Raw genomic sequence first — 20,272 nt, forward strand, 5'->3', positions numbered from 1 at the left:
TCTTTTTTTACATCACTTATTTTACTATTGTTTTCAGCCTGTGGCCTCTCTCTCTCTCTCTCTCTCCATCTCTCCCTTCTTTCTTTCCCTTCCTCTTCCTTCTCTTTTTAAATTTTTTTTTTTTTGCTACTGGCCAGGTGTACTATCATAGGCGCCTTTAATCCCAGCACTCGGGAGGCAGAGGCAGGCAGATCTCTATGAGTTCGAGGCCAGCCTGGGCTACAGAGTGAGATCCAGAACAGCCAGGACTACAAAGTAAGACTCTGCCTCCTAAGAATTTGTTACTTTCCCTCAACATTAACTAGTGAGATTAAACAAATAATTATACAATGTACGAGGCTTTAAAGGACAATAATATGATTGACACCTGGTATTAGGGTATGGTACCCATGTCTGGAATGCCCATGTGCTCCACTCTCATCACACTTTGAGGTGAGCACCATCTTCACATTTGTGCTCATTTGGGGCCTTCAGTTTGTGGGCTGGCTGGGGCATGGGGATGGCTGGGGGCATGGGGGTGGCTGGGGGGATGGGGGTGGCTGGGGGATGGGGATGGCTGGGGAGATGGGGTTGGCTGGGGGGATGGGGGGGGGGGCATGGGGGTGGCTGGGGCATGGGGTGGCTGGGGGCATGGGGTGGTTGGAGGCATGGGGGTGGCTGGAGGCATGGGGGTGGCTGGAGGTATGGGGGTGGCTGGGGACATGGGGTGGCTGGGCGGCATGGGGTGGTTGGAGGCATGGGGGTGCTGGAGGCATGGGGGTGGCTGGAGGCGATGGAGGGTGGCTGGGTATGCGGGGTGGCTGGGGGATGGGGTGCGGGGCATGGGGGGGCTGGGGCATGGGATGGCTGGGGGCATGGGGTGGCTGGAGGAGGGGCTGGGGTATGGGGGTGGCTGGGGGATGGGGATGGCTGGGGAGATGGGGTTGGCTGGGGGCATGGGGGGCTGGAGGCATGGGGGTGGCTGGGGGCATGGGGATGGCTGAGGGGGCATGGGGATGGCTGGGGCATGGGGGTGGCTGGGGGCATGGGGGTGGCTGGGGGCATGGGGGTGGTTGGAGGCATGGGGGTGGCTGGAGGCATGGGGGTGGCTGGAGGTATGGGGGTGGCTGGGGACATGGGGGTGGCTGGGGGCATGGGGGTGGCTGGGGCATGGGGATGGCTGGGGGCATGGGGGTGGCTGGAGGCATGGGGGTGGCTGGGGAGATGGGGGTGGCTGGGGGATGGGGTTGGCTGGGGGCATGGGGTGGCTGGGGGCATGGGGGTGGCTGGGGGCATGGGGGTGGCTGGGGGCATGGGGGTGGCTAGGGGCATGGGGGTGGCTGGGGAGATGGGGTTGGCTGGGGGCATGGGGGTGGCTGGAGGCATGGGGGGCTGGGGGCATGGGGGTGGCTGGGGGCATGGGGGTGGCTGGGGAGATGGGGGTGGCTGGGGCATGGGGGTGGCTGGAGGCATGGGGGTGGCTGAGGGGATGGGGGTGGCTGGGGGCATGGGGGTGGCTGAGGGGATGGGGGTGGCTGGGGGCATGGGGTGGCTGAGGGGATGGGGGTGGCTGGGGAGATGGGGTTGGCTGGGGGCATGGGGGTGGCTGGGGGCATGGGGTGGCTGGGGGGGGGTGGCTGGGGCAGGGTGGCTGGGGTGGGGTGGCTGGGGGCATGGGGTTGGCTGGAGGCATGGGGTGGCTGGAGGGGATGGGGGTGGCTGGGGCATGGCGGGGTGGCTGGGGGTGGGTGGCGGGGGTATGGAGTTGTTTACTCCCGAGAGCACTCACCATTGGGAAGGTGGGGGCGGAAGCTGGCGCCATCTTATGGGTGTGGCTGTGCGCAGCTTTCTACAAAGACTAAAACATCATCTGCTGCTAATTGTCTAGATCAGTCTAGCAATTACAACTCTGTAAACACTTCAGAACCCATCACCACTTACTAAAAAGAAAAGGAATACAGAAAGACATTAATAGTGATTCAGAATCTTCCAAAGTGGCTTAGGTTGGTTCTGTTTTGTTCATATACACCTGATTGTGACTTTATATACACAGATACACCAGGCACATTAATTATCTATTACCAGCTATTTCATTATCTCAAATAGGGCTTGACCTGTGATTTCTCCTTTGAGAGGCAGGTGACTCTGAGCTTCGCAGATGCCCACGACCCTTCCAAAGTCAGGATGGTAAAGAGTCATACTCAGGCTCAGGGCCACCCACTGTCCTACATCTTATGCGGGCTCACTCTTCCTTCTTTTCCGTCTGTGTCTTTCTCAGGTAAAAAGTCCAGGAGTCGGAGTGCTTGGCATTTCCAAAGGGGGTGAACTTGCCCTTGCTATGGCCTCCTTCCTGAAGGGCATCAAAGCTGCTGTCATCATTAATGGCTCTGTGGCTGCTGTTGGGAACACCATATACTACAAGGATGAGACTATCCCTCCTGTGTCTCTTCTGAGAAACCGAGTCAGGATGACCAAAGATGGCCTCCAAGATGTTGTGGATGCTCTTCAAAGCCCTTTGGTAGAACAGAAGAGCTTCATCCCTGTGGAAAGGTCAGACTCGACCTTCCTGTTGCTTGTAGGTCAGGATGACCACAACTGGAAGAGCGAGTTCTATGCCAATGAGATCTCCAAACGCTTACAGGCCCATGGGAAGGAGAAGCCCCAGATCATCTGCTACCCAGAAGCGGGGCATTATATTGAGCCCCCTTACTTCCCACTGTGCAAGGCTGGCATGCACCTCCTGGTGGGTGCTAATATCACCTTTGGAGGGGAGCCTAAGCCTCATGCCATGGCCCAGGTGGATGCATGGCAGCAACTCCAGACTTTCTTCCACAAACACTTGGGTGGTGAAGAGAGGACAATCCCAGCAAAACTGTGATTTTATTTAAGTTTTACTTTATTTAACATCTCTTGAATAATGTTAGAGGGACCAGCCTTAATACTTCCCAGGGGCTCAGGAGAGAAACTATGAACGGCGAGGACTATTTTTGGGGAATAGAATCTCAGCACACCAAGCTCTTTATCCATTCACTTTAATTCCTTTGGCATAACATCCTATTTACACAGCTTCAGTTCTGTTCTTGTGCTGAGCTCCCTTTTTGCCTGATTTCTCTCTATACTTATCTACCGCTCCCTCTAAGTTCTATCTTAATTCTGCCTCATCTAGGTCCTTTTCATTTTGTTCTTACCCAGCTAGTACTTCCCCATCTGATTCTTCCTCATCTTCCATCTCGTCCACATGTACTCTCTGGTCCAAATCCCCCTTATCCCTCTCTGTTCTCCATGTTTCCATTCCCTCTAAGTCTCTCCAGAGTCCAGTATAAATCCAAGCAATAGCAGTCCCCTGGTTGAGTAAGGTCACCAGGCTTGAATTCTTGTGTGGTCATAAAGGCAGGTAAGAGTTTCCTCATTCAGTGACTGTCAGGCTTCCAGGGTCAAATAGAGGGGCAGTAATTGTTAATTATCATTTGCAACCCAAAAGGGAAATGACTAATAATTAACTAAAGGCTAAATTCAGGTAATATCTAAGAAGAAGGATCTTAGGTGCTCAACTATAATCTTAAACGTGATTGGGAGAAAATAAAACTGCTTTCTTTTTTCCTGTGGTTCCTATCTGTTCAAGGTCTGTTCAGTCGCTAGGCAACCTGTGTACAGCTAGATGCCTCTGGTGATAGTTAAAGGGAGATCTGGAACTAGAGGTAAGGTTTGGGAAAGGAGGAAGTTAAAGTTTAATTGGCACATCTGCCAGGCCTTCTCAAACAGGTAGCTTGGATGCTTAAGTCTGTTCTTAGAGAGTACAGAGGTGTCTCTGATAAGGTACTTTCCTCCATCTGGGGATGGACCTGGCCGGATGCTGCCGATGATGATAATTACAGGGAGGCTTGACCTGGGGTTCTGGCTGTGCATAGCTGTCAGCGCACAAGGTTATCTAAATATTCCTTTAGTAGAGGGGAAATGGTGAACAATCAATGATGGAAAAGCTACAGTAGCACACAAGAAACCCATAGCAGGAAACGGCTGATAATCAAAAGCCAAATATCACCAAGGCTCCTTGAGCCTCAGCTTGACCTCTGGGAGGCCCCTGGCTACTTCCAGGTATTGACTTTGTCACAATCAGCTGAATCCTACTTTGTATATTTCTGTGGCTTACATCAAACATCTCTAATGCAGGTCTCTCCTGGGAATAGCCTCCTGTGTGTGTGTGTGTGTGTGTGTGTGTGTGTGTGTGTGTGTAATATCAATGTGGAGGTTTTCTCCCAATTTTTTTAAAATTTTTTTTTAACTTCAGGCCTTATCAGTCTGGGAGGGGAATGAGTACAGAAAATGTAAGGTGTGGCAAAAGCTGATCTCGTGCCACGGCTCAGCCTGCAGGTGGTAAGAGCTGGAGCTCTGAAAGTCACTGTTTCATCACTGGAGTTCAGTCATTATTTGCTAAATGGCTGATTAAAAAAATAAACGATTGGGCTGCAGAGACGGCTCAGCGGTGAAGAGCTCTGGCTGTTCTTCCAGAGGCCCTGAGTTCAATTCCCAGCACCCACATGGTGGCTCACAACCATCTGTGATGAGATCTGGCGCCCTCTTCTGGTATGCAAACATGAATGTAGGCAGAACACTGTATACACAATAAATAAATAAATCTTTAAAAAAATCTTTAAAAAAAATGATTGCCTACTGTTTAAACCACCATCCACAGGGGCGGGCTGGGAAGTTCAGAGCACATACTGCTCTTATAGGACCTACATTTGGTTCCCAGGACGCGAACCAAGCAGCTCACAACCAACTGTGACTCCAGCTCCAAGAAGCCCAGGGCTCTCTTCTGACCACCTTGAGCACCCATACACACACACACACACACACACACACACACACACACACACACACAGTACACCACAGTTCCGAAGGCAGCATTGATGCTGTAGTGCACACTCTAATCTGCAAGTGACTTAAAGTGACCTGTATGTCATCTGGAAATACTATTCTGGATGAGACATGTCAGCCACTGCAGATTGGCCCCTGTGGTGGTCCAGGCAATTCCTTATGGATACCTGTGGGGCACGTCAGATGCTCGGTGTAATGATAAAGAGGAGGGTTCCATCCTCAGGCCACTGGAAGCTGGTTTGTTAGGGAACTTGGCTCTTGGTGTAGAAACAAAAGGCCCCACACAAAGGCTAAATTCTCAGGCTTTAACAAGCCAGCTGTGATGACCTGGAGCCTGGCCCCAGCGGCTTAAAAGGCATGATATAGACATCTGGAACCTAACTCCTCATGGTGCTCGGCACCTTATCCAAATGTCTAGTCTCAAGAGAAACAGTTGATATGATAATATTGTCTACTCAACAAAATAGCATGATGGCCAGATGTCCACCAGACATGGACCACACGCAAATGGCTCCTGAGATAGAACCAATGACTTCTGCCTCATTGTCCCATTTGGGAACTTACCTATTGTCCTAGTTAGGGTTCCCATTGCTGTGATGACCCACTGTGACCAAAAGCAACTTGAGGAGGAGAGGGTTTGTTTCATTCACAGTTCGGTATAATAGCTCATCACCAAAAGCTGTGAGAGCTGGAACATGCAGGGCAGAAACCTGGAGGCAAAGGCTATGGAGGGGTGCTGCTTACTGGCTTACTCTCCGTGGCTTGCTCAGCCTGCTTTCTTATAGAACCTAGGACTACCAGCCCAGGGTGGCACCACCCACCGTGCGCTGGGCCCTTCCCCATTGATTACTAAGTAAGAAAATGCCCAACAGCTGGATCTGATGGTGGCATTATCTCAATGGAGGCTCCCTTCTCTCTGATGACTAGCCAGTGCAACTGACCCCCCTTTTCAACTTGACACACAGCACACCACTTTTCAGTTAAAACCTTTCCCCTCTCATCTATCCCCAAGACAACACATTAATATTGATATCACAATATAAAACATAACTTTAAGATCCTTACAAATCCAAACACATTAAAAATCCAGTCTTTTTAAAATATCCAACCTCTTCAAAAAGTTCAAAGTCTTTCAGCTGTGGGCTCCTGTAAAAATAAAAATTAAGTTCAACACTTTCTTCAAGAGGGAAGAACCAGGGCGCAGTCACAATCTGAACAAAGCAAAACCAAACCCCCAACAGCGCAGACAACTCAATACCCAATTATCTAGGATTCACTAATGATTTTCTGGGCTCCTCCAAAGGGCTGGGGTCACTTCTCCAGCTCTGCCCTCTGCAGCACACACAGTTTGTCTTCCAGGCCTGGCTGTCTCCTCTCCACTGCTGCTGTTGTTCTTGGTGGTCCTCCCATGGTTCTGGCATTCCCCAAACTGCTGGGGTCCCTTGCTGCAACAGGGCTGCACTTTCACCAATAGCCTCTCCTGTGCTCTTCAGAGACACCAGCCCTTCCTGCCACAGAGTGCCAAGCCTCAACTGCTCTCCGTGACCCCTTCATGCCCTCAAAACCAGTCCCAACTGGATGACTCTTACACTTCGGAGTTCAGCTGTCAGTAAAAGAACAACTTTCGTCATATCTAGAACACGGCTTCTGGGTGTGGCTTCTCAGGAAGCACTTTCCAGAAGATTTCACCTCAACAATGCCAGTCACTGCTAATTTTTCAGCTGATCAGCATTGAGCATCTCATCAAAGCAAAGGTGCTTTGGGGTGTTCTGTAGGTCAAAGGTGTTGCTCTGATTGGTTAAAAAATAAAACACTGATTGGCCAGTAGTCAGGCAGAAAGTATAGGCAGGATAAGGAGAGAGTTGAATTCTGGGAAGTGGAAGGCTGAGGCAGAGAGACGCTGCCAGCTGCTGTGATGAGAAGCAACATGTTAAGATACCCGTAAGTCACAAGCCACATGACAACTTATAGATTAATAGAAATGGGTTAGTTTAAGATATAAGAACAATTAACACTAGGTTGCAGTTGCTGCCTTGAGGATCTTAGTGAAGAACCAAGCCTTATTACCACCCCCCTTTTTAATGTTGCCGTGGTATCTACAAACTTCTTCCTGCCAAGAATGACTGATAAAACCCCAAACCTATGAGTTGAGTTGAAAAATCTTGCCGTGTCTTTCTAGGCAGGGGGCAATCCGGCTGGGTGTTATCCCAGGTTAGCTCAGAAAATTTTTCGAGGCTCAGTTACTTACCTTCCCACACCATTAATTACCCTGGGTGGTCTGACTCTCTTGGTTCCCTCTTGGTTCCCGCTTCTATTCCAGGCTTCTATTCCAGCAACATACCCAAGTAAAGAAGGTTCAAGGCCAAGTTCCTAAGGATCAGCGCACTAAAGTATCCTGAGGTACCTTTCTTTGCACAACTATTGTTATGGCAACAGTGACCCTATCAAACCAATCTTTATACCTGTATTTCAACATCACCTTGCAAAACATAAACATTGCTATTGCTTAGCTTTTATGCATACAGGCCACCATATCCCATACACTCTAGGAAAAGTTTCACACCGTGATTGCTAAAGCACACAAGTAGGGCGAAGGGTTCCCTTGTGATCATTGACTGCAGAAGCTGAGACACAGTATTCTCTTTTTTATCTCAGTGTCAGGATGGTGCCAACGGTAAGCCTGGAGCCCGCGGGCCGCAGCTGCTGGGACGAGCCGTTGAGCATCGCCGTGCGCGGCCTGGCCCCCGAGCAGCCCGTCACGCTGCGCGCGGCCCTGCGCGACGAGAGAGGCGCGCTCTTCCGCGCCCACGCGCGCTACCGCGCCGACGCCCACGGCCAGCTGGACCTGGCGCGCGCGCCCGCGCTGGGCGGCAGCTTCGCGGGGCTCGAGCCCATGGGGCTGCTCTGGGCCATGGAGCCCGAACGGCCTCTGTGGCGCTTGCTCAAGCGCGACGTGCGGACGCCCTTCGTGGTGGAGCTGGAGGTGCTGGACGGCCACGAGCCCGACGGCGGGCGGCTGCTGGCGCGGGCGGTGCACGAGCGTCACTTCATGGCTCCCGGGGTGCGGCGCGTGCCCGTGCGCGAGGGCCGTGTGCGCGCCACGCTCTTCCTGCCCCCAGGTGAGCAGCCCCCCTCCCTCCTGGGCTGGCAGGTGAGGTGCCTGGGTCCTTCTTCCCCGTCTCCCACGCTCACCAGGGGTCCTTAGCGGTCAGGGGACCCTGGAAAAGCCCTTCTGACTTGGGTTCACGTCTGGGGGAGTCCTGGACTGCAGGTCTCCTCAGGAGCAACATCTGAAGTTGCTTAGGCAAGCAGAGCATCAGGGCTTGCCCAAGCCCCCTGAACTAGAAATCTTCTCTGTGGTGGTAAGCCCCGCTGGTGGTTGTGCACGGGTTCATGTCTGGTATCAATGCTCTAGAACAGTCTTTCAGGCAAGGTGGGCCTGTGCAAGAAGAGGGGAACTTAAGTTCAGTGACTCACAGAGAGATGTTCTAGGGGATTTGGCCAGGGATGTTCATGACACTCTGAACTGTTGAAATGCTGATAAAAAGCTGTTTGAAGACCATCTAAGGATAAGGATGCTGTATTTCTTACACAACAGTTAATCAGTGATGCTGCGTGTTTTGGTGGCCCCAGAATTGCTGTAGAAGACGGTTGGGATGTAAATGGCTCAAGCAGACAGCCTTAAAATAGGGATAGCTATGTATTTATGCAGTAACAAGGAAAGATCCATCAGGACTAAAGGGCCTTTGAAAAGAGATTTCCATGATGCCTTTCCTTGACTTCCTGATGGGTATCTGTGTTTCCTTCCTATTCTAAGTCTGTCATAACCTAGTATCCTAATTAGGACACTTTTTAAAGTTCAGAGCATCATAGGGTCACTAGACGTTAAATCTGGGGTTCACCACCACTGTTTAGTTTTCCAAGGTCCATTTTTCTACCCTCTCCTGATTGTAACTTGCAGTCAACTAAGTTTCCCTTGTCAGAGACCCTTTCACTTTGTAATCTGTCTGTGTTAGGGCAAGCTAACTTGGTACTCAGGGAGCTCCTACAGGCCAGCCACGTGTGTTCTCCTTTTACAATTGCCAGAATGTGCTTCCATCTGGTAGCTCCTCCTCCAGGAAGATTTCCAGTCAACTCCCTGAGTGTTTTTGAAAACCAAAACAATTTAAATGTCCATTGATGTCTTAGTTAGGGTTTCTACTGCTGTGAAGAGACATCATGACCAGGGCAACTCTCCTAAAAGAAAACATTTAATTGTAATGCCAGCTTACAGTTTCTGAGGGTTAGTCCATTATTATCGTGATGGGACATGGTGGAGTGTAGGCAGATATGGTACTATAGAAGGAGCTGAGAGTTCTACATCGTGACGCACAGGCAGAAGAAGGAAACTCACACTGGGTGTGGCTTGAGCATAAATGAGACCTCAAAGCCAGCCTCCACAGGGACACACCCACTCCAACAAGGCCACACCTCCTGACAGTACCACTCTCTATGGCTCAAGCATTCAAACGCATGATTCTAAGGTGCCACTCAAACCACCACAACTGGTTAGAAAATGGGTGAGTGTTGCAGGATAGTCTTTCTGTACACTGTGAAGATGCCTCTCTGCTAAGACACCTTATGATTGGTTTAATAAAGAACTGAACAGCCAATAGCTAGGCTGGAGAGGATAGGTGGGACTTCTGGGAAGAGATTGGAACTATGGGAAGACGAAAGGTGGAATTCACCACCCAAACACAGAGGAAATGGCACAATAAAAGATCATGTTGGAGAGATGGCTCAGCAGTTAGTAGCTTTTACAGCTCTTTCAGAAGAGTTCAGTTCCCAGTACCCACACTTTATCTCAGAACCATCCCCAGCTCTAGTTCCAGGGGATCCAGCTCCCTCTTCTGACGGCCACACTCATGTGTACCTGGCATACACATGGTATAGATGTGCATGCAGGCAAAACACCCATACACATTATATATATATATAATTCATTGGTGTTTTGCCTACATGTATGTCTATGTGAGGGTGTCAGAAGCCTTAGAACTGGAGTTGTGGACAGTGTGAGCTTCTATGTGGGTGCTAGGAATTGAATCCGGGTCCTCTGGAAGAACAGCCGGTACTCCTAACCACTGAGCCATCTCTCTAGCCCCACCCCCCAAATACATAAATATTTTTTTTAAAACCCAAAAGAACAAAAATCTCAGAACAAACGATGTGCCTTTGTAACATCAGGACCAAGAAGAATTTCTTATTGGCTCAAAAAACACAAAGAAAATAGAAAAACCTTAGTGAGACAAACAAAAGATAAAGATAAATGGAAGGAAGGTCGGTCATAAACATCCAGAAGCTTGGGGCTGGCTGGAGAGATGGAGAACTCACTACTCTGCAGAAGACCTGAATTCACCTCCCATGTCCCAAATGGCAACTCACAACTGTCCATAATGCCAGTTTCAGGGGATCTGATGTCCACTTCTGGCCTTCAACGGTACTACTCACTGATATAACTATACCCCCAAATACTTAAACACATAAATATTAATAATTATTAAAAAAATTTTGTTTGTCAAGACAGGGTTTCTCTGTAGCCCTGGCTGTCCTGGAACTCATGCTGTAGACCATGCTGACCTGGAACTAAGAGATCTACCTGCCTCTGCCTCCCAAGTTCTGGGATTAAAGGCGTGTGCCATCATGCTCTGCTACTAATAAATGATTTTTAAATCTAGGAATTTACAAGCAAGTACAGATAAATGTGGACTTTATTTGACTCTTTGGTCTTGAAAAAAATCCACAAGCCTTGGCATAGAATGTAGAGACACACTACCTGAGAGCTTAGGATTTCTTTCATAATTTTTTTTCAAGATTATCAATGATAGGTTTTGATATCACAATACTTTAGAAGTGCAATTAATCAGACCTTTTCATTACAAACACATTTTTAAAATTCTGGATGGTTTAAGTAGGAAAGAAATGTGCTGGAAGTTCACTGATTTAGAAATACAATGGAACAGGCATTGGGAAATTGGGACCAAAAGACTGAGAGGATCCTAGGGAACCTCTCCAAAGAGCCAAGTACCTAGTCCCAGCACCCAGTCAACAGTTGACATCCATGATGATGGACACTCAGGGCTGCAGTGAACTCAATGCAAATGCTGTTGAGCTGAGTAAATGGTAAACTGTCTCTCCCCCCTCTCCCCTTGTGTCTTTCTTCTAAGGAAATGGACCCTTCCCTGGAATCATAGACATTTTTGGAATTGGAGGTGGCCTTCTGGAGTATCGGGCTAGTCTGCTGGCTGGGAAGGGTTTTGCTGTCATGGCTCTGGCTTATTATAACTACGACGACCTCCCCAAAGGTATGGATACATTTCACCTGGAGTACTTTGAAGAAGCCATGAACTACCTGCTTAGTCACCCTCAGGTTGGTTGTTACTTTTGTCTTTTGGTTTAGAAACATCCATCCACCAAGGCAGGATTTTCAATCTAGTTGCTAAGGCACAGTGTGGGAGGCCCACTCCCACTTTTACCCCAGAGTACTGTACTCTTGAGAAGGGAGAAGTGAGAAATATTTAGATAGAAATATAGAGTGGAGAGAGACAGATGGAAACACAGGATAGCTCAGAAGGGCCTGGGTCCTTAACCACCAGCCCCTTCTGTCTCTTCTAGAGGGCTTTTTAAAGGAATGCCAAGGGGTGGAGCAAAGGACCTCCCCACAGCACAGCCAAATACAGACCCTTCCGAGCTAACCTGGTAACCACACACATGGTCAAGCTATCCTCTAATGCAGTTCTGCTGGGTAAAGCAAGCTCAGATCTCACTAGGAAACCTTTGTGGGCCTCCACAGCATGGTGATATAATTAAATATTAGACTGTTTTTATTGTTTTAAAAAGTTTTTATGTATATGAGTATTTGACCTGCATGCATGTTGGTGAACCACATGTGTGCCTGATACCTGTGAAGGCAAGAAGAGGGTTTTGTATCCCCTGGAACTGGAATTACAGACAGTCGTGAACTGCCTTGTGGATGCTAAACGCTGAGCCATTTCTCCAGACCCCAATATTTAGTCTTTTCCAAAGTCAAAAAGGAAAGTCAATTTTTGAACTAGATGAGGCATAGTGTTGGTTGGAAGTCTGACAATGGAAACACACAGACAAGAGCCTGATATCATGGTTTGTCCAAGATAGGAGACTACCTGGGGTGTGGGCACAGTCAGTGTGAATATTAGAGTAGGCCAAGGTAAACCAGAGCTGGGCTGGGACCCTGAGCGCCGTCATTGCTTTGCTTGAGTGTGTCTCCAGCCTCTGGTTTTGTCCTGAGCACCAAATGGCTCATGCTTCTGAAGCCCTTAAAGTAGGACCTACCATTAACTGACAGATGTCATTCACTTGGCAGACAACAGAGGAGTGAGACAGGGCTACTAATGAGGAAGACAAAATCAGGTCCACCTGAGTTTAGAGTGTAGTGTGGGACAAGGCAAGGACGGATGTGGAATACAGAAAATGACCTTCAGTGTGAACAAGGAAACAAAGAGGCTACTCATGAAGCCCAGCAGAAGTGAGAGCTGACAGGAGGAATCTCATTTTGCAAGGTTTGACAGCTTCCCTGTTAGAAGCAGTAGAGTCCTTGACTGGGAACTTGTCCTATCATTTATGGTTTTGTAAACCTTTCAGTGTCTGTTACAACCTATGTGTGAGAAGAAAATTGATACAGAAGGAAATAGTGGGCCAGGTCTGCCAAGGAGGTTTTATTTATACATCCCTCTCCATGATTTTGTAATATTTATATATACCATTAAATAAGTACCCTTATAATGATCTCAAATAACTCTTGGATAAAAGTAATACCAATTTCAGTTTTGGAGATTTTTGCTTCTCTCTGTTCGGGCTAGTTTTATGTCAGCTTGAACAAGCTAAAGTCATTGGAGAGAAGGGAACCTTGACTGAGAAAATGCCTCTGTAAGTGGGTCTTCAGGAAAGCCTGTAGAGCATTTTCTTAATTAGCGATGTGGGAGGACCCACTCAACTGTGGGTGGTGTCACCCCTGGGCTGGTGTGTTCCTGGTTTCTATAAGAAAGTAGATTGAACAAGCCATGAAGGGCAAGCCAGTCAGCAGCACCCCTCCATGGCCTCTGCATCAGCTCCTGCCTCCAGGTTCCTGCCCTGTTTGAGTTCCTGTCCTGACTTCCTTCAAAAATGGGCTGTGATGTGGATATGTAAGGCACACAAACCCTTTCCTCCCCAACTTGCTTTTTGGCATGGTGTTTCTTTCTCTACTTCTGTACTTACATATGTGTCTCAGACTCTTATCCATAACAGAATATTACCTGGGTTCACATTAATACCATCAACTTACATGAGTGCAGTGCCCTCAAGTATAAATGCACCATAGGAAAAGAGCTAAGCTTTTCTAGACTTATCCACATGCTTTCTTTGACATATTCATGCTTAGGAATGGGCCTGTTATCTCCCATTTGATTCATGTAGACCGTGGGTTCTTAAAGTTGAGCCTCATCTTACCACTAGGGACGCTGATTTGAAGAGACTTAATCACCTTTCAAAAGCCAGGATGGTGCAGAGGGAGATTCAGGAAAGGCTGCCTTGCATTCATAGGTTGGCATCACTACCTGTCCTACCCTCTAGATGAACTCATTCCCTTTCTTCTCTCTGTCTCTTTCTTAGGTCAAAGGACCGGGGATTGGCCTGCTGGGGATTTCCAAAGGGGCTCAGCTCTGCCTCTCCATGGCCTCTTTCCTGAAAGGCATCACAGCTGCTGTCATAATCAATGGCTCTGTGGCCAATGTTGCTGGAACATTATACTATAAGGATGAGACCCTGCCCCCTTTGAGCATACATGTAGATCGTATCAGGGTGACCAAAGATGGCCTTAAAGATGTTTTGGATGTCCTGAATTGCCCTTTAGAGGGACCTGACCAGCAGAGCATCATCCCTGTGGAAAGGTCTGACACAACCCTCCTGTTGCTTGTAGGTCAGGATGACCGCAACTGGAAGAGCGAGTTCTATGCCAATGAGATCTCCAAACGCTTACAGGCCCATGGGAAGGAGAAGCCTCAGATCATATGCTATCCTCAAACAGGGCACAATATTGAACCCCCCTATTTCCCTTGGTGCAAGGCTTCGCTACATGCCTATTTTAACATGCCTGTCCTCTATGGGGGGGAGCCCAGGGCTCATGCCATGGCCCAGGTGGATGCATGGCAGCAACTCCAGACTTTTTTCCACAAACATTTGGGTGGTGAAATCCCAGCAAAACTGTGATTTTCTTTGAGTACTGACATTTCTGATCTCCTAAGAAGGGCTGCCACTGTTAGTATATGTATTCATTTTTTCTCCCTTTAATAAAGTCCTGAAGTTTTCCCCCCAAAGGTTTTATGGACTGTCTTCCTTATTGGTTATTTCCTACTTTCTTAGGGTGCTAAGGATTGAGCCCAGGGCTTGTGCATGGTAGGCTAGCACTCTGCCACTGGGCTATCCCACTCTACCTTAGAGGGCAGCGATTCATTTATTTTTTAAATTTTTTTTATGTAACATATTTTTATCACATTTTCTCCTACCACGACTCCTCCCAGAATCTCCCCACCCAACTCTGTATTCTCTCACTCTCAAAACAAAACTGTAGCCAGGCATTGGTGGTGCACACCTTTAATCCCAGCACTCGAGAGGCAGAGGCAGGCAGATCTCTGTGAGTTTGAGGCCAGACTGGTTTATAGAGCGAGATCCAGGAAAGGCACCAAAACAACACAGGAAAACCCTGTCTTGAAACAACAACAACAAAAAACAACAACAAAAACTGTAAAAGCAAAAAAATTAAAACAAACAAGCACACACACACACACACACACACACACACACACACACACACACCAAACAAATAAAAAAACATGGGTTCATTTATGTTAGCCAGCAACTGGTCATGGGACCTACCCTGGAGTTTATGTGGTTGACATGCAGTGACACTCCATTCGAGAAAACTGATTTTCTGTTTGTCAGTGGGTATCAATTCTAAATAGCTTCTTGGTTAGGAGTGGGACCCCATGTCCACTTTCCCCTCTCAGGGCTACAATCCCATCTGGCTTGAACCTGTGCAGGACCTGTATGTCCTGCCACAGTCTCTGTGAGTTCATATGTGCATCAGTTCTGTCATGTCTGGAAAACACTGTCTCCTTGGAGTCATCCGATACCTCTGTCTTGAGAAAAAAATTAAAACAACATTATAAGAGCCAGGCTAGCCTTGAACTCACAGCTATCCACCTGCCTCGAGTACAGGGATTAAAGGCAGGTGCCACCGCTGCCTGGCTGTCTCTTGCACTCTTTCTGCCTCCTCTTCTCCAAAGACCCTGAGCCCCGAGGGGAGGAGCTTGATGGAGACATCCCATTTAGGGCTGAGTGCTCCAGAGTCTCTCACTCCGCCCTTTGTTCAGTTGTGGGTCTCCTGTATTAATTCCCATCTGCCGTTGAAGGCCAAGAGAGGCACTGATCTGTGGGTGTGCTGCTATATGTCATTAGGAGCCTTTTATTGCTATATTCCTTTAGCAGAGCAATAGTATTTGGTCTTCTCCCAAGGAGGGAAGCGAGTTTTAAGAAATTTAAGAGGTTGAAGAGTTTTTACCACTCTCGAGGTGGTGGGACCTGGGAGAATAGAGCCTGAAAATGAGTCAGACTAAAGTCTCATGCAATAGCCAAGTTTATTCAGAGGATCAGACAATTTATACTCTCAGGGGTAAAAGGAGCCACATGAGCAAAGTGTATAATCAGGGCAAGCCACAGGTGACAAAACCATGTTTTTCCATAGAGGCATATAAACAAATAACAATACCCAGTTGTAATGAGTAATTAGAAGTACACCGACTCCTATCTGCTACACTTGGGAGAGACACAAAAGCACATTTAAGAACAATTCAGTGTTTTTGAAGAAACTAAGGTCACAAGAGTCTTGTCTTCGTGTGTGTGTGTGTGTGTGTGTGTGTGTGTGTGTGTGTGTGTGTTGGTTTTTTGTTTTGGGGTTTTTTTTGGGGGGGAGTTTTCTCACAAGCCCCCAGAATTCCTAGAAAGGACTCCATTCTTGGACCATGTTCCAACAGAAGGGTCTACTGGGCAAGGCTTGCATCTGCTACCAGGCAAGGCATGCATCTGGGCAGCTACCCAGCCAGGCATGCAACTGACAACACCGCAGTTCTGAAAGAAAAAGTGAGTAACGTGGATTAGCAGTGCTTGCTATATAATGCAGTTCAATAATTATTTGCTAAATAACCCTTAGGAAATAAATCTTGCTGGATGTTGGCAGTGGCCACGCCAGAGGAGCAGCAGGTGTCAATTGACTTCAGGGTGTCAGCCCACCAGGAGGAAAATCCCTGATGGGTGAAGCCCAGATAGGCAAGGCCCTGAGACCACAGACCCCAGGGTGTCTTTGGCTTCTGCTGGGCCTTCACATGTTTGCCCCTGCCATCTTCCTCTGGTATCTGGCACAGTGTGAATGGGAGTGGGGAGACTCCCACTGCCTGTAAAATAGTGTGTTTATCTCATGGAAACATCTCGTTCTAGTAGACATTTTTACCTGTGGATTATTATGAAGATGATTACTCCCTAAGCTGTACTGTCTAACTGATAATAATAATAATATTAGTTCATACGGAGTTTAGATAAATAAAAATAAACACAAGGAAATGTCACACAGCTAGGGCCTATGAGTTTCACCTAAAGCTGCATAGATCAAAGTTCAGGTTAATGATTAAGGAAAACATTTGAGTCCCCAGGAGCTAGGCTGGCTCTAATTCTCTTAATGTTTAATGATGCAGTCACAGGTTTTGGTGTGCACAATTAACTGAAACAAAGACTTAAAATAACTTCAGGTTAGATCAGATGTTTTGATAATATCTTTGAGATGAAAAACCCCAGAAAACAATCTAACATTCACAAGGACATATAACTGAGTTATAGATTCATTAGGTTAGGGTTAAAAAAAACAAATCAGCCCAATTGTTGCTAGCTGATGTACTTTCCTTGCTAGGTTTGGTTGGCCATCAAAGATGATGATTATTTCTTGTGCCCATTTTTGCTCTTAATTTCCTGATATAAGAAACTATTGATGAATGGGTATGCACCTCAAAGATTTAAATTAGAGCTGATTGATTCTTTTTTCATATATAAAAGTTTAGGTTTGTGATTCCTTTAAGATTCCTTATAAGATTACCTTTCAAGATAAGTAATAAATTGACTCTTTCTTTGTAACTGCAAAACTGCATCCTGCCAGTAAAAGACTTGACTGAGAAAAATATCTTGCTTGCCTACATGGTTAATCTATAACAAGTTGCTTGGGTATGAATATATGTGGGTTCTTGGGATCATTTGCTTTTCATCTATAATGTGTAAAATGTTTAATCATGTAAGAGATATGGGAAACATGCTGTTTTTTTTTTTACTGTTTGTTTTGTGTTCATTGTAATCATTCACTTGAAAAACAGAATGTAACCACATTGTAATTTTTACTGCCTGAAAGATTTTGCTGGGGTATATAAGCTGTAAGAACAGAGACAGAGTTAAAGAGAGCTAAAATGAGCTAGAATGGAAACTTCAAGAATGAGAGAGTTAGAAGGAACTAGAAGGAAACATCAAGAATAAAGAGACTTAGAAGGAAAACCTTAAGAATGAATAAAGGAAATCACCAGGAAAATAAAAAATAGAGAATGCAAAAGAAGAATAAAGAATAAAGAAAAAGGTCTGAAGGAAACCATCAAGTGTCTTTTTCTCTAACTCCCACAGATAAAAAAAGTCACAGTACACGCCAACTCCATGGCTTCCCTCTGAGCCCTGCAATGCTGGAGGCTGGTCCTTCAGGCAACAATAGGATGGTGGTGGCACACGCCTTAATCCCAGCACTCAGGAGGCAGAGCCAGGCAGATCTCTGTGAGTTCAAGGCCAGCCTGGTCTACAGAGCAAGTTCCAGGACAGCCAGGGAGTCAAAGGGAAACCTTGCCTCAAAAAAAGCACAAAGAAAGAAGGAAAGGAAGGAAGGAAGGAAGGAGAGAGAGAGAGAGAGAGAGAGAGAGAGAGAGAGAGAGAGAGAAGGAAGGAAGGAAGGAAGGAAGGAAGGAAAGAAAAATCTTTATCTACTGTGCAAGACATCATATGCAGTGGCCCTTTTAGTATGTAGGTTCCATGTTGCAGAATCTAACAACTCTGGATTGAACTCTATCTCCACCAACTGAAACACCCTGTCTCCATTGAACATAAACGGACCTTTTCAGGTCATTATTCCTAAAACCTTATGCCATAGTTTAAGACCTGCCGGGGATATCTTTCTGTGTACTGTAATGGTTACTCTGATTGATTGATAAGTAAAATGCTGATTGGCCAGTAGCCAGGCAGGAAGTATAGTATAGGCAGGACAAGCAGAGAGGAGAATGCTGGGAAGGAAAGGGTGAGTCAGGAAATGCTGCCAGCCGGGGCCATGAAAAAGAAGATGTAAAGTACCAGTAAGCCAAAAGCCACATGGAAACTTATAGATTAATAGAAATGGGTTAATTTAATATATAAGAACTAGATAACAAGAAGCCTGTCACGGCCATACCATTTATAAGTAATGTAAGTCTCTGTGTGTTTACTTGGGTCTGGCAGCTGCAGGCCCTAGCAGGACTGGAGAAAACTCTAACTACAAAGAGGTATTTCCATTTTGTTTTACACTTAGGGTCATAGCACTCTGGATGTGATTTTTTTTATGTGTATGAGTGTATGTTTGTGCACAAGGTATGTGCCTGGTGCCCACAAAGTCCAGAAAACATCATCAGATTCCCTAGAACTGGAATTACAGATAGTTATGATTCAGTGAGTTGGTGCTGGGAACCAAACTTGAGTTCTCTGCATAAACAGCTAGTACTCATAACTGCTAAGCCATCTCTCTAGCACCTGAATGCAATTCTAAAGTATGAAAATGTGGAGGTCCAAATTACTCAGGGTCAGAGAATCTGAGCTTCCTTTACCTACCAGGGCTGCATAATGGGATGATTTGTTCACAGGCTTGTTTACTGGATGTTTGGAAGGGTCTACACTTGGCTGTATGGTGTGCTTTGATCTTGCAAGGGATCTTTTGCCTCTCCCCTTGACATGTTATAAAAAGCCTTTTCAATAAAGCTTCAAGGCTGTTGGATTGATCCAGGCCCTCCTGAAGCTATCTTGTGTTTCTGTTTTCTCATCAGCTAGGTCTCTCTTTCTACCTAATATTTCTTATCCCTCTCTCATAAGGACCCTAGGAAAAAATGGGAAAGGTAGGGGCTGGACTCCCATAGTCCCCCACATGAAAGAATATATTTATATACTACAAAAGAATATATCATATATATATGCAAATACCACACAATTTTATCTGAAATACAGGAGCCACTGCAGGTTTTGAGTTCAAGGACCAATGCCCCATAGATATGGTAGACAGAAATGACATCAAACATCATGTTTGACTTCCTTTTTTTTTTTTAGATGGGAAGAAAACCTTAGTTATACACCAATCACAAGTTAGAAACTAACAGAACAATTTTCAAAGCAAGGCTGATGAAATGGGTCAGTATGTAAGGCATTTACTGCTGAGCTTGCTGACATGATCAGGGCTGACTTTTGCAAGCCGACTTCTGATTTCCACATGTGCACAGTGAAATACACAGGTGCATGTAGACACACACGTAAGTAAGTGTAAAAACATTTAAAGTTTTTTCAAACTAAATACATGTTTACTTGTTTGATATCTTCAATTGAATAGGGATTCTTCTAGCAAAGAAATTGTATTATGTATGGCTATTTTTTCAAAAGTTGAGAAACCATAATCTAGATTGGAACTATAGAAATTATTTCAACTGTGATAATCATAAAAATATATAGTGATGACAACACTTTTTTATATAGTTCTTCAATACCTACATGTTTCTTAAGTCTTTAATTGTATTTAGAATAAATACCCTAATTTATTATTGTTATGTTCTGGCTTTTTTTTTTTTTTTTTTTTTTTTGCTGGAGCTGAGGACTGAACCCAGGGCCATGTGCTTGCTAGGCAAGGGCTCTACCGCTGAGCTAAATCCCCAACCCTATGTTCTGGCTTCTTAATTTCATTTTTTTTTAAGATTTATTTATTGCCAGGCAGTGGTGGCACACGCCTTTAATCCCAGCACTCGGGAGGCAGAGCCAGGCGGATCTCTGTGAGTTCGAGGCCAGCCTGGTCTACCAAGTGAGTTCCAGGAAAGGTGCAAAGCTACACAGAGAAACCCTGTCTTGAAAAACCAAAAAAAGAAGAGGGTGCCACATCTCATTACAGATGGTTGTGAGCCACCATGTGGATGCTGGGAATTGAACTCAGGACCTCTGGAAGAGCAGTTGGTGCTCTTAACCTCTGAGCCATCTCTCCAGCCCTTAATTTCATTTTTTAAGAAGA

General features: G+C 46.4%; 2 protein-coding genes across 3 annotated transcripts in view; both read left to right on the forward strand.

Moving 5' to 3' along the window:
• The window catches only part of LOC118595718 (acyl-coenzyme A thioesterase 1), a 17,991-nt gene extending 15,088 nt beyond the window's left edge, over nt 1-2,903 (forward strand). Inside the window, exon 3 of the mRNA XM_036206476.1 lies at nt 2,258-2,903. Within this exon, the coding sequence (XP_036062369.1) occupies nt 2,258-2,857 (600 nt within the window). The 3' untranslated portion in view covers nt 2,858-2,903. The remainder of the gene's footprint in view (nt 1-2,257) is intronic.
• Nucleotides 2,904-7,166: 4,263 nt separating this feature from the next.
• Nucleotides 7,167-14,212, forward strand: LOC118595522 (acyl-coenzyme A thioesterase 5-like). 2 transcript variants are annotated; one of them, XM_036206152.1, is made up of 4 exons: nt 7,167-7,257; nt 7,513-7,976; nt 11,061-11,263; nt 13,522-14,212. In XM_036206152.1, exons 2-4 carry the CDS (start codon nt 7,520-7,522, stop codon nt 14,116-14,118), a joined length of 1,257 nt encoding a protein of 418 aa, XP_036062045.1. In that variant the 5' UTR covers nt 7,167-7,257; nt 7,513-7,519; the 3' UTR covers nt 14,119-14,212. The 2 variants fall into 2 exon arrangements, with proteins under 2 accessions (XP_036062045.1, XP_036062046.1); XM_036206153.1 differs by having other exon boundaries at nt 7,175-7,257; nt 11,061-11,198; nt 13,522-13,733.
• Nucleotides 14,213-20,272: the final 6,060 nt, after the last annotated feature.

This window comes from Onychomys torridus, chromosome 14, assembly GCF_903995425.1.
Source record: "Onychomys torridus chromosome 14, mOncTor1.1, whole genome shotgun sequence".
Classification (NCBI taxonomy): domain Eukaryota; kingdom Metazoa; phylum Chordata; class Mammalia; order Rodentia; family Cricetidae; genus Onychomys; species Onychomys torridus.